This window comes from Nicotiana tabacum, chromosome 17, assembly GCF_000715075.1.
Source record: "Nicotiana tabacum cultivar K326 chromosome 17, ASM71507v2, whole genome shotgun sequence".
In the NCBI taxonomy this organism is placed as follows: Eukaryota; Viridiplantae; Streptophyta; class Magnoliopsida; order Solanales; family Solanaceae; genus Nicotiana; species Nicotiana tabacum.
The window spans coordinates 109,457,821-109,475,286 of NC_134096.1; the positions used below are offsets into that span (position 1 = coordinate 109,457,821).

A 17,466-nucleotide genomic window follows, 5' to 3' on the forward strand; every position below is an offset into this window, starting at 1 on the left:
TTTGTATCCCTCGGTTTCTCCTATGCATTTGCAACTGTAAAATTCTAATTCTCTAGTCCCATCCTATAGTGCTGGTACCTTTTCCTCACTCACCAGTTTTCATTCTTCCCTTTTAATTTTTCCCATTATTTTTCGGTTATCATTAGGTGTTTTCCACCATTAGTTCCGGCAACAATTTCCTCGCACCTCCAGTGAGAACTTCACCCAATTTTTATTTCGCCAACGTCTTTCTTCTTTCTTCCAATTGGCTAGGTTTCCGATTGATCTACCGTACGTCCCATTAACCAGAACTTTACATTAGAGCTTGGTCGGGAAAAAGCAAATGATAAGTTTATAGTGGGGGTGTGCTCAGATTTAAAGGAGGATACGGTAGTAATGGGGTGAACAAATCGAAAAAAATTAAAAGAGAAATTCACCAGAAAAAATTCCGGCAGAAGCTATTCATTTTCGGGCAAAAAGTATGTGAATTTTATTTTTTTGGATGATTTCACGTGCTTGAAAAATATGAGAAACACTTACTTTGCCATGTCAGTATGAAAAGGGTGGACAAACTTTAAGTGGCCGTCGATATATTATGCCAAAAAAGAAACAATGTGTTTGTTTAAATGCTTTTACAACTTGCTTTTTACTAGTCAAATACTCGTCCAAGACTCCAAGTCACACATATTTGAGTACAGATTATCAATTACAGCTTATTTACCATTCACAATGCATATAAGGACGCAACTTTTGCTTCAAATATCAACAAAAAACAAAATGCTTAAACACAATAAGTAGCACACCATATATGCTTCTCAATCGAACTTTTTATTGGGAGACCCGACTTGCCTTTCCATCAGTTCCGGGTACCTGCATTTCTTCACTAACCGGACCTCCATAACCCGGAACAACTCCTGAATTCCTAACTCCATAGTACATTTGCTGATTCATTCCTTCTGTAACAACCCTTGCAGCAGCAGAAATTTCATTCGGGTCAACACCCATTACTGGCCTCATTCCACTGTAAACTTGCCCTATACTCGAAACTGGTGGATACCCGACAGGTAACTGATTAGGAGGAACTGGGAAAGGATGAACATATGGAGCCCGCATTGGAATGGACTGAACCGGAATGCTCCCGGGTTGATGAACCGGACCTGGAACATAGTAAACGGGTATTGTTTGCACCGTTGGTGCCGGGTAATGCCAAATCGGACTACCCGGATAGCTTGGTTGTTGCCGTTGAACCGGCGTCTCTTTGGATTCAGTTATCGGGTTTGGCTTATCGGGCTTTGTTTTAACGGGTGGTAGATCCGGAATCATTGTCATAGCTGATGACGTCATTGTTGATGATATAGAACAATATGGGGAAGAAACAATGGGTGGAGCGGGTGAACCCGGATCCGAAATGATCTTATTTTTCCCGAATCTTGATTCACGGGGTGGATCATCAGAAGCATCCAACCCAAACAAATAATCCGGAACTTCAGAAACAATTGATGATGCTTCGGACCGCCCACGCTCTAAACCCGCACCTGAACCCGGTCCACCATTAAGAGCGTCAACAAACCATTGCTCTCGTTTAGCTGAACCGTCAAGGATGGAGCTGATAGTGCTGGCTCTAGAACCTGAATCGTTAGGAAAAAGGAAGAGCCGTAGCCGAGCGGATTTCTGATTCTGAGTTAGCCGATCATATTCTTCCATTAAATTCTCTACGTCTTCGTCGGTGGTGACGGTTATTAAAGCGTCAAGGTCCTCGTTAGGGAGCTGATATTTGATGTTAATGTTGGAATTTCCGGCCAGTTTTGAGAGTTTTCCGAGGAGAGCTGCAAAGGTAGTGTGGCGGTTCACGGCAACGATTCGAGTGTCGCCGCCGACGTAGCGGAGTTGGTTGTCGTGTGGCCTGAGGATGATTTTGCCACCGAAGCTGCACATGAAACGGGCACGTGGCACCTGTGGAGCGGTAGTGGTGTCGTCGTACGTGTGGTGATGGTGGTGCTCGGAGCGAGGCGTGGAGGCTAATGAGTCGCCGTTGACGGAGTCGAACTCCGGCGGCGCGTGATGTGACCCGCTCATTACTGCAAATGGAAAATGGAAGAGACGGTTAGTCGATTTGTTACTGTTATTGGTACTGTTACATTGAACTGGTAACTGTAGCCTTTCTATTCGAAATTAATTTGATGAAAAAGCAAAAAAGAAAAGAAAAGAAAAGAATGATTCGAAATTGTGAAAAATGCGGACTTGAAGAAGTTACTAGCTGCTCATGATTATTAGTATAATTTATGACCTAACAAAAACTCTCTCATCTTATGAAGAAATTTAGTTGACTTGTCTCGTTACATGGATAGGATTTAAGTTTTACATACATTGAATTGTAAAAAAATGTTACAATTTAGTTGACTATAACAGTAACTGTGTATGTATTTCATATCAATTTAACTTGAAGGTATAAAAAAATTATATTTTATCGGTTTAAAATATATAAACTCGCATAATTTTATAAAGTTCAATGATGAATCAGCAACCACAGTAATCTCACATTAGACTTTAAAAAAAGGGAAAGAAGACCAATCTCATTACAGTAATGTTAGTGGTTATTTTAATAAAGTATCATATGAAAGATTCGTATTTGATGATATCAGCATTTGTCAACTTGCTATAAATAACCTTTGGACGGCTTAATAAACTATGCTTATTTGCTTGTTTAAACTAAAAGGGAAGACAAAATTAGAAAGATGCCTATTGAACACAGCACGTCACTGGATTAGGCCATTTAACACGAGGGTTGGCTAATTCCCTTATCAATGCTGATCAAAAGACAATAATATGATTAAGCCAGGAGCATACATGCGAGTTTACTTGGCTCAAGTCAACAATTAATGCGTGATTTTTCTTTTTTCAGACATACAACAGACTTAATTTGACTTATTCCTTCTATTTATCTCATTTTAAATAATATCGTTATTATTAATATTGTCTGAAGTGGAGTAATAATATTTTCTTTGGTTATAATTTTTCTAAATATTTTTAAAACCTTTTAAAATCGAAATAGGTAATAATAGTAGTAGTAAGTAATTTCACTCTTCCACTCAGAATCTCATCATCCTTTTTAATTATGGTATCGTTATTTATCATGCTACTACGTATATAACCGTTCAAGCGCGTATTCATGGGAGAAGCCACATGGTCATAAGGCGGTCAATTGACAACCCTTCATCGAAAAATTATACTGTATATATAGGTAAAATATTATACGTTTTAGAGATATACAACACATATTGAACACCCTTTGTCGTGAATTTTTTTCATTTCTTTTAAATTTGAACACCCTTGGAAAAATTCCTAGCTTCGCCACCGCATATATTACTATTCTTACCATGTCGTCATGAGTGCATACTATTATGACAAGCTAAAGTTACTTTAACAGCAGCACTACTAGTTTTTCTACTCTGGCTCGGGCATGCTGATAACAAATTACTTCATTTAGGATCATTTTATTTTTTGTTTTCCTTTAGGCCGGGTAAGTCAGACTAAAGATGATAAAACGCTCTCCACCAAAACCTTTTCATGCATTTGCGAGAATCAAAAGCTCTTGTTAAGGGTAGTTCAATCGAATTACAACCTAAGAAATCTACTTATTTACTTCAATTACGCAAACATCGAATCAGAAAGGATAAGGTTCAAGGAAAGAGAACCAATTCTTTCAAATGAGCTAGTATCTTGTAGTTGCAAGGACTGTTGGTGGCCACGTTTAGTCTTCCCTCCTGCCAAAGGTAGGCAAACATTTGGAATATGCTAATGTTTTCTACCCTCTTTCATTTATTTCTCTTCTTCTTTTTGTTTAAGTGTAGCTGTGTGTAGGACAAAAGAATTGACAAAAACTAGAACGCCTCAAAAGCTTCATGCTTGAAAGTTGATTCCGTGCAATTTTACATTACTTCAAGTGCTTATTTTGCTACAATAGACTTCAAATTCTCAAAAGAATGAGGATCATAGAACTATCAAACAGAAATCAATGAGTTTTAATTACAAGCTTTCATATAGAAGAAGAGTTGTGATAATTAAATGTCATAGTACGATCAATATTCAATACACAACTATGATTGATTTTTTAAATACTAGTAAAAGTAAGACGAAATGGATATTGAGGTTCATGTAACTGGACTTCAGTGATTAGTTTTGAAATTGAAACATTTTGAACAGAATTGAAAGAACCGTCAAATAGAGAAGAGCAAAAAAGAAAATGAAAGCATTTAATCAAACAGGAGGGCTTTAATTATAGAATGGTAACTTACATGATAGAGACTTCAAACTCTTTGATGTCAAAGACCAGAAGAGTATAACTTCTGCTGCAAATTTGGCCTGCAGATTAAAAGAAGAGGGAGAAAATGTTGGAAAGAAACGGTGGGATATATAGTGGAGCTAAAAAGGTTTTAAAAAGGGGGAATGAGACTCAAACCTTTGTTGTGGTTGTGGGTTTGTGGGAGGGAGGGGGGGGTTGGGGGGATGGGGTCCTTCATTCATGTCTTTAAGTTACCTCTTTCTTTCAAAGACGTGGCTTCCATTTTTTTTTCTTTAGGGTAGGGGGTGGGGGTGGGGATTCCCAAATTGTAGCAGGAAAAGGTTTTATGTCCACTTGTTTTTGCTAACTCATGCAAACCAATCCACTTTTAACTCTACCTAAAACGATATCATCTCATTTATTTTCATGTAAAATTGTTGTACTTATTTGAAATTCATCTAATAACAAAAAAAGGGAGCCTGGTAACATGTTCGAGCTGGAATCAGTCATTAATGTTTGTATCAGAATATATTGCCTATATTACAGCCTCTTGGGATGTGACTCTTTCCCCGATCATATATAAACGCGGAATACTTTGTGCATTGAACTGTCCTTGTTTATTGTAACAAAAATAAAGAAAGTTTCTAAGAAAAAGACAAGATCCCACAATGTTAATCAATTATTGTGTCACAGTTTGAATTCTCATTAGGAGAGGAGACCAAAGTAATAGGAGTAACAATTATAGCTACTGAATCAAACAGTTTACCGGTGTGATTTGAGTAATGACTTCTTAACCATCAAGAATCCAAATAGGAACCAACACTCACTCAGTTTAATAGTCAAACATTTGAATAAAAAAAAATTGAAATTATATTTTTGAAGGTACGGTCCGGCTTCCAAGTTCTAACCAATAAAACTTGTTATAGCTACTGAATCAAATAATAAAACACTAATAAGTAAACAGTTTGTTTGAAATATCGGCTCAATGGTTCTTTAAGGTCAAACAGTAGCTGCAACAATAATTTTCTCCAATTGTAATACAAAGTTTTTAAGGACGAGGGGTATTTGGCGGTTTTGGTCGGCGCAGCTACTCTGGGTTCTCATTTCTAAAATCTTGGGGCTCATAAAAAAATGAGATAATTATTATAAATTATTTCATTAAGTTGCATTAATTATTAATTAGTTTCATTAAATGATGATTCGTGCAGTATTTTGGGTGATCCCTCTTAGTTTCTCTTGCTAATAAAATTAATAGCTAGTCATAGTCATTAATCACAATTTTAAAATGAACTGTTATTGGGCAAAAAGTCCCTAATGAACTGGTCTGAATTAAAGTTTAAGGTATCTGCAATAGCTTTTCTCCTATTATCGAGCTTTCTAGACCACAAACAAATTTTGACTAGGCCATTCAAACTATTATTCGAATGACAATGTTACGAGTTTGAATCTTTTGTAGAGCTAGATTTTTTCATATTTCAATAATATATAGTATTATATAACATCTCAAAGTACTGTATAAATAAATATTATTTAACAAATAAATGAAAGGTTTGATAATTGATAAAAATAAAATAAATGCCCAAGCCCCAAAGCAAGTTAGATAGGAAATATTATATTAAGAAACTCGAACTGCCAATTTCTTAAAGATAGAAAGAAAGAGTCTTTGAATGGTTTATGTGATGTCACAAACAGCAATTGAAAATTCATAATTCAATTTATATTCTTAAAAGCAAGTTGGTAATAGCAATTATGTACCCTTCACTTTCAGTATATGGTGGTCGGTTAATAAAACCTTTAGAAAATAGTGACCTTTAAAGCACTGTACATGATGTCTTATTTAAAAGTAGATGAAGAGAGCATTTCTTTACAAAAGCAACCCTCCCACTTGACTTTCATATTAGAAGTGGACAAACGTATTATTTTTCCATTCACTTTTATTTGTTAACTATTCTAAAAATACATTTTCACTTTTATTTATCACTTTTAGCATATCAAGATAAGATTAAATTTTTTTTTCTGTTATACTCACAGTATTAATTACTAAATTCAAATCATTTCTCAAATCCATTAAAAATATGCATCAATTAATATGGGTATCATAAAAAATTATGCACTTTATTTATTATTTCTTAAGGGATATGCAAAGTCTATAATGACCAAGTAAAAGTGAACGGAGGGAAACGTTCTTTTCTTAAATTTAGAAATTAAAAGAAGATAGAGATTTTGATTTGTTTGTGTTTGTGAGAGAGAACGTTAAATTGGATCTTCTTCCCAAATAATGTATCACAAGTTTCGAGATATTTCTATGGAGATGAATGGCCGGCATATTTTCTAAATGAAAAAAATGGACTGATTTCCCAAAATACTTGGGATCTTTACCTAAGTAATCGGCGGGATTCATGATTAACTTTTTAAAGCCGGTATATATAGATTATATAATAGTTATATAAAGTTATAACTTACACATAAATTATGCATGAATTACTACTATATTATAAATTCGTTTGCTATTTAGCTAGAGTCTTCAAATAATAAAACTTAGCACCATTTGGTTTACTTTTTTGCCACAGGCCAAGGCTAGTCGAATTTTTTATTCTTTATCCTTTGTTCTACTTCTTCTTTTTATTTTATAAGGGATTGTGTGGTTATAACTAATATCAATCTAGATACTAAATTCCGCATGAATAATTGGATATGTAGTTGTCTGGTTTTCTTTAAAATTAAAAGCCTCCGCATTAGTTATGTTTGTATACGGTCTTATATGGTTAATCGAGACCAGGGTGACGGACCGAGGTTCAATCCCAAATTATATTGGATCGTTACATGAATAAATAGTGCCTAGCTCGTGATTCAGGGATCGATCGAGATCGAGACCAGCTAAGGTCGAGACCGAGAAGGATAGAGATCTAGCGAGATCGAAGGAAGCCTGCTAAGTCGAATAACGGGAAGCCGATAAATCCGTAACCGGGCGAGGATTGTGGCGGAGATCTCGGCATGTATCAAGTCAAGACCGATTGAGTAGCCAATCAGGAGATTTCCTTATGTATTTAGAATTGTACCATATGTAGAACTTCTCTACTATATAAAGGGGGTTCCGATCATTTTGTAAAAGGGACATTCCACGCATAACAAAGCAATATATTGCGTTTTCTCTCTTAAACTCTCTTATTCAATAGTTCAGTTCTTACTCTTCAATAACACACTTAGTTGGTACGAGGGCAACCTAGCTCAAGGGCCAAAGTTGCATGATAAATCGATTTGCTTTATTTTACAGTTAATTTCTAACTCCAATTCTCATATTTCTCAGTTTATATGCCAAGTGAAATCACATATCCTTAAAACCACTAACAAATTTAATTGTTATCCGATTTTAAGGGGTAAACAGTTTGGCGCCCACCGTAGGGCTAAGGATAATAGTGATTGCCTGGTGCTAATTTTCATAACACACACTGCTTTACACTTATTTTTGTAAGCATTTTTGATTCCAGGATCAGCATGTCGAACTCTCAAGCAGTACCCACACACATCGACAATGGCCTTGGATTTCATGGCGAAAACGACAATGTAGCCGCCCCCGGGAACAAAATGCCTCCAGTTGACCTTGAGGGAGTACCAGTTGCAGACCCCATCGACGTCAGTTCCCATGTTGCCCTAAATGTAAATTTGGGCACCGACCCCGAAAATAGTGTCCGCAAAGACGTTCGATCAGCCGGTCAGAACGCACAGAGCGGCGAAGAAGGCAGAATCAGCCTTCGAATAATATTCAAAATATTGCAGGCTCAACAGGCTGCAATAGCACAACTCCAAAATCACAACCATGCATCGAGTAGGGTCGAACCCGAGCCATCACAGGAAGTTGTTCATAGGGCCGAACCAGTGCCGGGGAGATCAAATGTGAATGAGTCAAGAACCGACCCTGCTATCTTGAAAATGTTCGAGGAGCTGACAAAGCGAATTGAATCGGGGGAAACGAAGATTGAAGCGAATGATAAAAAAGTGGAAACATATAACTCCTGAGTTGATCAAATTCCAGGGACACCACCGATTTTGAAGGGTTTGGATTCAAAGAAATTCGTACAAAATTCCTTCCCCCTGAGCGCGGCTCCTAAGCCCATTCCGAAAAAATTCCGCATGCCAGAAATTCCCAAGTATAATGGAACTATCGACCCCAACGAGCATGTCACTTCTTACACATGCGCAATAAAGGGGAACGATCTAGAGGACGATGAGATTGAGTCCGTACTGCTGAAGAAATTCAGAGAAACTTTATCAAAGGGGGAGATGATATAGTACCATAATTTGCCACCTAACTCCATTGATTCTTTTACCATGCTCGCAGATTCCTTCGTCAAAGCACACGCCGGAGCGATAAAGGTCGAGACTAGAAAGTCGGACCTCTTCAAAGTAAAACAGAAAGACAACGAGATGCTCAGAGAGTTCGTATCTCGATTCCAAATGAAGAGTATGGATATGCCCCCAGTCACCGATGATATGGCCGTTCAGGCTTTCACTCAAGGCCTAAACATACGAAGTTCGGTAGCCTCACAACAGTTAAACCAGAACTTGATCGAATATCCAGCTGTAACCTGGGCCGATGTGCATAATCGGTACCAGTCAAAGATTAAGGTCTAGGATGACCAGTTGGGGGGCCCTTTCGGGTCCGTTTATCCAAACAGGACCATCGACATAGTTAAAAGGGATATTGACCGGGAACCACGGTCAAACAGAGATCGATATCAGCTATACGGGGGAGATTGGAGAAACAACGGGCTTGGACGCAACCTCGTTCGAATTGATAGAAGAAATGATCGAGGACAGAGATCTCGAGGGCTCATGAGTAAGAGTGGTTTCAACAGAAATGTCGAACCCAAAAAAGCACCACGACTATCGGAATACAACTTCAACGTTGATGCATCAGCTATTGTATCGGCCATTGGGCACATCAAAGACACCAGGTGGCCCCGACCTCTACAGCCTGATCCGGCCCAGAGAAATCCTAATCAAATGTGCAAATATCATGGCACCCATGGTCATAAAACAGAAGATTGCAGACAACTGAAGGAGGGGGTAGCCTGTTTGTTCAACGAAGGGCATATTCGAGAATTCGTAAGCGATCAGGCTAAAAAAACACTTCAAGAATAGAGATTCAAACAGATAGAATGAACAAGAAGAGTCACAGCACGTGATCCACATAATTGTTGGAGGGATTGAAATTCCTCAGGGGCCCATATTCAAATGCACCAAGGTGTCGATCACGAGGGAAAAGCAGACTCGAGACTACGTACCGGAAGGGACCTTGTCTTTCAATGACGAGGATGCAGAGGGGATCTTACAACCCCACAACGACACACTGGTAATATATGTCCTTATGAATAAAATTTAAGTTAAACGTGTTTTGATTGATCCAGGTAGCTCGGCCAACATTATTCGATCGAGGGTCGTAGAACAGCTCGGCCTACAAGATCAAATTGTGCCTGCAGCTCGAGTACTTAACTGCTTCAACATGGCAAGCGAAACCACCAAAGTTGAAATTACTTTGCCAGTAAACGTGGCCGGGACCATCCAAGAAACAAAATTCCATGTGATCGAGGGTGACATGAGGTACAACGCCCTGCTCAAAAGGCCTTCGATCCATAACATGAGGGCAGTACCCTCGACCCTTCACGAAGTTCTAAAGTTCTCGACATTGGAGGGAGTCAAAACAATGTATGGGGAAAAACCCACCTCCAAGGAGATGTTTGCAGTCGATGAAGTGATACCGGTATCGGCACTCTCATCAATGAAGGGATCAGATTCGAAGGGAAAGCAGGAGGCCAAATAGCAACTACAGACACCGGCCTCGACCCAATTGCAGGAGCAAGGGATTGACGAGGATGACGACTACTAGATCCCTCGATCCTTCATAATTTCTGATGACTCCGACGCCACCAAGTCAACGGTCGAAGAGCTGGAACAAGTCACACTGGTCAAGCATTAACCCGAACGAAAGGTATACCTGGGCACGGGGCTAACCCCCGAGCTCAGGAAAAAACTTATTCATTTCCTTAAAGCTAACATGGATTGTTTTGCTTGGTCCCACCTCGATATGACAGGGATCCCACCAAAAATTACCACTCACAAACTGAATCTGGACCCTGAATTCCGCCCGGTAAAGCAAAAAATAAGGCCCCGGTCCGAAGTCAAACATACCTTCATCAAGGACGAGGTAACCAAACTTCTCAAAATAGGATCTATTCGGGAAGTAAAGTATCCCGAATGGTTAGCAAATGTAGTGGTAGTCCCTAAGAAGGGAAACAAACTTAGAATGTGTGTAGATTATAAAGACATGAATAAAGCATGCCCCAAGGATTCTTTTCCTTTGACTAATATCGATCGTATGATCGATGCCACGGCCGGCCATGAGACTCTCAGTTTTCTCGATGCCTACTCCGGGTACAACCATATACAAATGAACCCGGAGGATCGAGAAAAGACCATGTTTATCACTAAGTACGGTACCTACTATTATAATGTAATGTCATTCGGTCTAAAAAAATATTGGTGCAACTTATCAACTCCTAGTAAACCGAATGTTCGAAGAATAAATAGGAAAATCAATGGAAGTTTATATTGATGACATGCTAATTAAGTCCCTGCGAGTAAAGGACCATTTAAAGCATTTGCAGGAGACTTTCGATATACTAAGGAAATACAATATGACGCTCAACCTCGAAAAATGTGTATTCGGGGTTGGCTCGGGCAAGTTTCTTGGTTTCATGGTGTCCAATCGGGGAATCGAGATCAACCCTGATAAAATCAAAGCTATCGAGGATATCACAGTAGTGAATAATGTAAAGGCCGTGCAGAGGCTGACGGGGCGGATAGCCGCCCTAGGACGATTCATTTTGAGATCCTCAGATATGAGCCACCGATTCTTCTTGCTGCTTAAGAAGAAGAGCAATTTTGCATGGACTACGGAATGTCAGCAGGCCTTGGAGGAACTAAAGCGGTATTTATCAAGCCCGCCGCTGCTTCACACCCCAAAAGTGGATGAACAGATTTACTTGTACTTGGCACTCTCGGAGATAGCGGTAAGTGGAGTCTTGGTCCGAAAAGAACAAGGTATGCAATTCCATGTCTATTATGTTAGTCGGACCTTAGGAAAGGCCGAAACTAGATATCCACACTTAGAAAAATTAGCGCTTGCTTTAATAAGCGCCTCTAGGAAACTAAAACCATATTTCCAATGTCATCCAATATGTGTTGTAACAACTTATCCTCTTCGAAATATTCTGCACAAACCCGAACGTTCGGGTCAATTGGCCAAATAGGCCGTAGAAATAAGTGGGTACGATATTGAGTATCGACCCCGAACTGCTATCAAGTCTCAAATCTTGGCAGACTCCGTGGCTGACTTTACGCCTGCCCTCGTACCCGAGATTGAAAAAGAACTACTGATAAAATCGGGTACATCTTCGGGAGTCTGGACCCTCTTTACGGATGGTGCTTCGAACGCGAAGGGGTCCGGATTAGGCATCGTACTAAAATCACCCACAGGTAATATAGTTAGACAGTCTATCAGAACTACAAAATTGACTAACAATGAGGTCGAGTATGAGGCCATGATTGCAGGTATCGAACTAGCTAGAAGCTTGGGAGTGGAGGACATAGAGGCTAAGTGTGATTCCCTCCTCGTGGTAAACCAAGTTAACGGGACTTTTGAAGTCCGAGAAGACCGAATGCAGAGGTACTTGGATAAACTACAAATGACTCTACATCGATTTAGGGAATGGACCTTGCAACATATACCTCGAGAACAGAACAGCGAGGCCGGCGCTCTTGCAAACTTAGGTTCATCGGTCGAAGACGACGAACTCAACTTGGGGACTGTCGTACAACTCATGAGATCGGTAATTGAAGTAGGTCACGCCGAGATAAACTCCACAAGTTTAACCTGGGATTGGAGAAACAAGTATATATAGTACTTAAAGAACGGGGAAGCTTCCATCAGATCCAAAGGAGTCGAGAGCTCTGCGCGCAAAGGCATCACGGTTCACTTTGTCCAAAGACGGAACGCTGTTTAGAAGGATGTTCGATAGACCGTTGGAAATATATTTGGGACCGGGAGATACCGACTACATCCTACGAGAAGTTCACGAGGGCACTTGAAAAAATCATTCTGGTGCCAAATCGCTAGTCCACAAAGTAATCAGAGCAGGGTACTATTGGACTGATATGGGGAAGGATGCAAGGGAGTTCGTTCGAAAATGCGACAAATGCCAAAGGCATGCTCCCATAATCCATCAACCCAGGGAACTACTCCACTCGATCCTGTCCCCATGACCCTTTCTGAAATGGGGAATGGACATCGTTGGCCCTCTCCCGTCGGCCCTCTCCCGTCGGCCCCAGGTATAGTTCAGTTTATTTTATTTATGACTGATTATTTCTCTAAATAGGTTAAAGCATAGGCTTTCGAGAAAGTCAGAGAAAAGGAATTCATAGACTTCATTTGGGACCACATCATATGTCGATTCGGGATGCCCTCCGAGATTGTTTGTGATAATGGAAAACAATTCATCGGCCGCAAAGTAACTAAATATCTCTAGGATCACAAGATCAAAAGGATCCTATCAACACCTTATCATCCCAGTGGGAACGGACAAGCCAAATCGACCAACAAAACCATCATCCAAAATCTTAAGAAGAGATTGACCGACGCCAAAGAAAAATGGAGAGAAATACTACCCGAGGCTCTATGGACATACCGCACAACATCGAAATCCAATACTGGAGCAACACCTTTCTCGTTAGTTTATGGTGCCAAAGCTCTGATCCAGGTCGAGGTCGGAGAACCTAGCATCAGATTTCGATATGCAACAGAGGAGTCGAATAACGAGACCATGAATACGAGCCTAGAATTGTTGGACGAAAAATGTGAAGTCGTTCTCGTCCGATTGGCCGCCCAAAAATAGCGGATCGAAAGGTACTACAATTGAAGAACCAATCTTCGACATCTTAACATCGGGGACTTGGTGCTAAGAAAAGTCACCCTCAACACCTGAAATCCGAATGAAGGGAAACTTGGTCCGAACTGGGAAGGACCGTACCAGGTTATCGAAATCATCAAAAAAAGGATCCTACAAGCTCGGCACGATGAATGGCGAACAACTGCCGAGCAATTGGAACGTATCGCACCTAAAACGATACTATTGCTAAGGTACGCCCCCTCCCATTTCATTTATATTTTAAACTAACCCTTGCAGGTGTTTGACTAGAAATAACGATGGATTCTTCGACATGAAGCCTTTAGGTCTGAAAGCACGCGTTGCACTCTTTTTTCCTTAGATAGGTTTTGTCCCAAATGGGTTTTCCGGCGAGGTTTTTAATGAGGCAACCATTGATCGTGCTAACTTAGAACAATTCAACAGAATCTGAGGCTTCTTTACAATCCACCTCGAATACTGGGGGGCATTGCCCTCGAATGTCAACTTTGATACGAGGAAGTTACTTTATGGCAGCAGGGTCTCGATAGGAAAAATTTGTAAGGGCCAAACGGTCAAACGAACTGTGCTCGCGTAGTTTGCTCGAGCCCTGGCACAGAAAATGTACGCATGTATAATCATTTATAAAGAGAAGTATATTTCTTTACCGATATCTCATGCCTTAGAAAAAATTTTCTACTTTACAAGTTCATACTCTCGATCTATTATGTAAACAGGCTTAAGGGCCGACCATAACCAGAGTTCGGATAATTACCCCCACGTTCGGGGACTGCCGTCCGAAAAATAAACGAGATTGAATTATTAAAACTCCGAGATCATAAGACCTTTTAGGCAACCCTCGATTTTTATAGGCCACGGCCACCCCACTCAGGGACTGACACTTCGGGAAAGCTTGAAGTAAAACTAAAAAATAAGCCCAAGGGGAAAATTCCGAACTAAAGAGGCTACGGCCGAATTAACACGGGTCGGAGACGTCCAAATTTCGTAACAAAACAGGCTTTAGAATTCATTCACAAATCGAATTATCGAAGACTTGAAAACTCTAATGAGTACAAAATTGTTCGAACTCTCGAACATTTACTTATTTCATGCTAAGGCATTACAAGTTTTGCAAATACAAAAGATAAAAAACTTTTTCAAGCCGAAAAGGGGAGAAAGCCATAAACAATCTTTTTACAAAGGCTATATCGGCCTAATACAAAAGCCTAAGGGCTGTTTTTGCTTTGAGTTCGAGAGACCATCCTCGGTATAAAAAACCTAAGGGTTACCTTACTTCGAGTTCGAGCAAGCACTCACTCGATCGTAAAGCCTAAGGGCTATACTAGTTCGGTTTCAATCAAATTGTCTAAACCTCGGACCTTAGAATACAACTTCATAATTTTATAAGGCAGAAAGGAAGAAAGTTTTTATATATATATATATATATGTCAAAAATCATTTACAAGGGCAACATGGCCCGATAAAATTTCTCTACTAAAGGCCGAAACGGTCTTAAAAGAAACACAAAAAATACTAATCCTAAAGGACTTAGTCTTCTCCGGGAGTAGTATCTTCGCTCTCGAGGCCTTCTCCACTTTCAGATCCGCTCATACTCCCAAAATTATCATCATCAGGAAAGGCTAACACTATGGCTTCAGCTTCGAGCCCCTTAGCATTCTCGATCTCGGCTGTAAGATCGAAGCCACGAGCATGGATCTCCTCGAGAGTCTCCCTTCGAGACTGGCATTTAGAATGCTCGGCAACCCAGTTTGCTCGAGCCTGAGCAGCTTCGGCAACCTCCTTTTCTCGAACCTGAGCAGCTTCAGCGTCGGACCGGTAGACGGCCAACATTGCATCAGCGTTAGCCTTGGCCGTTTTGACCTCCGATTTGGCCGCTGCAAGTTCTGTGGCCAACCTCTCTCGATCGGAAGTTGATGAACCCAACCGAGACTGGAACTCCTCAATTTTCTTGGCTTGCACCAAGGCCTTCTCTTTCAATCTTCGGAGTTAGATCTCAGCCGAGGCCAGTTGAGCTCGGGCAGCTTCATTTTATGAGGCAAGGCGATCCAAGTTATTCTTCCATGCCTCGGCCTCCGCTTTCACTGTGTCCATTTCCTCAAAAAGCTGTCTGATTACATCGAGCTTTCGTTGGACCCGTGGGACCGAACTGTTAGCAACCACGCCCGAGTCAATGTCATTTACTTCAAAGATTCTTTTTACCTGCTCGGTCAGATCAGCTCGTTCTTTCTGAGTTATTTCTAGCTCAGCCCGAAGTCCTTTTGTTTCCCCTTCTCTCTGCTCACTGAGAAGCTTGAAGGCATCTCTCTCCTCAGTAAGCCCTCGGATTTCGGCTTCGTACCAGCTCAGCTCCCTCAAGATCATAAGAAAGCCTCGTGATGAAGCACAGAAGCCTACAAAAATAGAAAGAAGGAATTATACAAGGGGAGAAAAGTACAAGTATGAAAATTGACAAAGAAAATATGAATTTACCCGATTTAGGACCTGTTGGGCTTCGTTGAAAAGACAAGGCGCTCCCACCTCGTCCATCTGGGCTTGGTCTTCTTCTGTGACCAAACATCGGAGGAAGCTAGCCACCCCTACAGGGGCAGCAAGAACCCGGGCATCCTCCGGGACCGTGATAATGATTGTTCGCTTACACCCGGGATCGGCACTAGGGGCGGGAAACTGATTGGTCAGTTTAAAACTCGAGAAAGCCTCACCCGAGCTCTTCTTCGGAACCTCCAAATCACTCAGACCGGTGACACCTTCTACCCTAACAAAATAACCATGGAAAGGATCTTCCTCTTTGAGGGCTCATTCCCCGTGACAAGTCTCCACGACCTAAGCGTAGCGTATCATCGACTCGGAAAATAAAGGAAACGAGGGGGAATCCCCGATCTCTATTGCCCCAAATAAGTCTTTTGGGGCACCACCTCCGTCTTGGGGAGCCTCGAGCCCGGTTTCTACACCCGCCTCCACTGCCTCTTCAACGGCCTCTTTGCCCCGAGATAAAGCATCTTCGGTTCCTCTTGGCTCGGGGACTTGGGCCGAAGTTTCCTCCTCAACCTAATCGAGCCTAGACGGAGCAGTATCAACTCACACCAATTTCGCAGTCCTCCGAATCTTGGTGCTAGCTCGCGCACGGGCCACCAGCCTAGAGTCTTCTTCTTCTTCTTCCCTTAGCCTTTGGACTGACTCCATAGTCAGTGGGATTGTGTTCCCCTTGGGTTTACGGGTTGTTCTCTTCTTTGGTTTTTGACCCTCGGAGTTCGAGGCCCTTTTCCTCTTATTCTCCTCCGCCGGTTTCGAGATAGGTGGTGAAACTTCTTCATCACCGGACGGGGGTCTCATAGTCGCGTCCTTTACGAGACCTACAAAAGGAGAAAGTAAGTAAACTCATGTTTGAAAAGATGTTTGAACGATAGACAAATCGGTAAGTCACGAAGAAGGCTTACCATGAGTACGAGCCTCCCACCGACCCTTTGACAAATCGCGCCATGCACGCTCGGCGTGTGTTGATGTCGAAACCAGGCTCCTAACCGAGTTCTTGAGGTGGGGAACCGCACCCGGCATCTAAGCAACGACTGCATCGAGAAAAATACTAATAAGAATGGATGAAGAAGTAAAACCAACAAACAAAAATTAAAGATGGAATCATCCTTACGTTTCATATTCCATTTCTCAGGAAATGGCATGCTCTCAGACGGGATCAGGTTTGTGGTCTTCACCCGAATGAACCGGCCCATCCAGCCCCGATCTTTGTCTTCATCTATACTCGAGATGAGCGCCTTGGTGGCCTGGAGTTGAAGCTTTATCAGCCCACCTCGATAGAATCGAGGGCTGTATAATCTTATGAGGTGGTCAAGGGTGGAGGGAAGTTCGTCGATTTTGCTCACGAAGAAGCGGAGCAGTATCACGACCCTCCAGAAAGAGGGGTGAATTTGACCGAGGGTCATCTAGTATTTCTTGCAAAAGTCTACGATGACCGGATCGAGGGGACCCGGTGTGAAAGGATAAGTGTAAACACTCAGGAATCATTCCACGTGAGTGGTGATCGCTTCTTCTGGTGCCGGTATCACAACCTCTTTGTTTCCTCAGTTGCAATCTTTCTTCACCTGGTCAAGGAGGCTTTTGGGTATCGAGCATATATATCTCGATATCGGCTCGCATCAACCAGGAACCGATGAGGGTTTCTCGACCTTAAAGTCGGAATCAATGATACACACCCCGGGAATAAGTTCTTCA

The 17,466-nt window shown here is 41.3% G+C and overlaps 1 protein-coding gene across 1 annotated transcript; it reads right to left on the bottom strand.

Annotated features, from left to right (window-relative positions):
- Positions 1-596: 596 nt before the first annotated feature.
- On the bottom strand, positions 597-4,412 carry LOC107806110 (uncharacterized). The gene is made up of 2 exons (XM_016630221.2): positions 4,275-4,412; positions 597-2,057 (listed from the first exon to the last, which is right to left on the bottom strand). Exon 2 carries the CDS (start codon positions 2,053-2,055, stop codon positions 808-810), a length of 1,248 nt encoding a protein of 415 aa, XP_016485707.1. The 5' UTR covers positions 2,056-2,057; positions 4,275-4,412; the 3' UTR covers positions 597-807.
- Positions 4,413-17,466: the final 13,054 nt, after the last annotated feature.

Excerpts from the sequence above, each read along its gene's own strand:
- LOC107806110 (XM_016630221.2), bottom strand. The coding sequence starts at position 2,055 with ATGAGCGGGTCACATCACGCGCCGCCGGAGTTCGACTCCGTCAACGGC.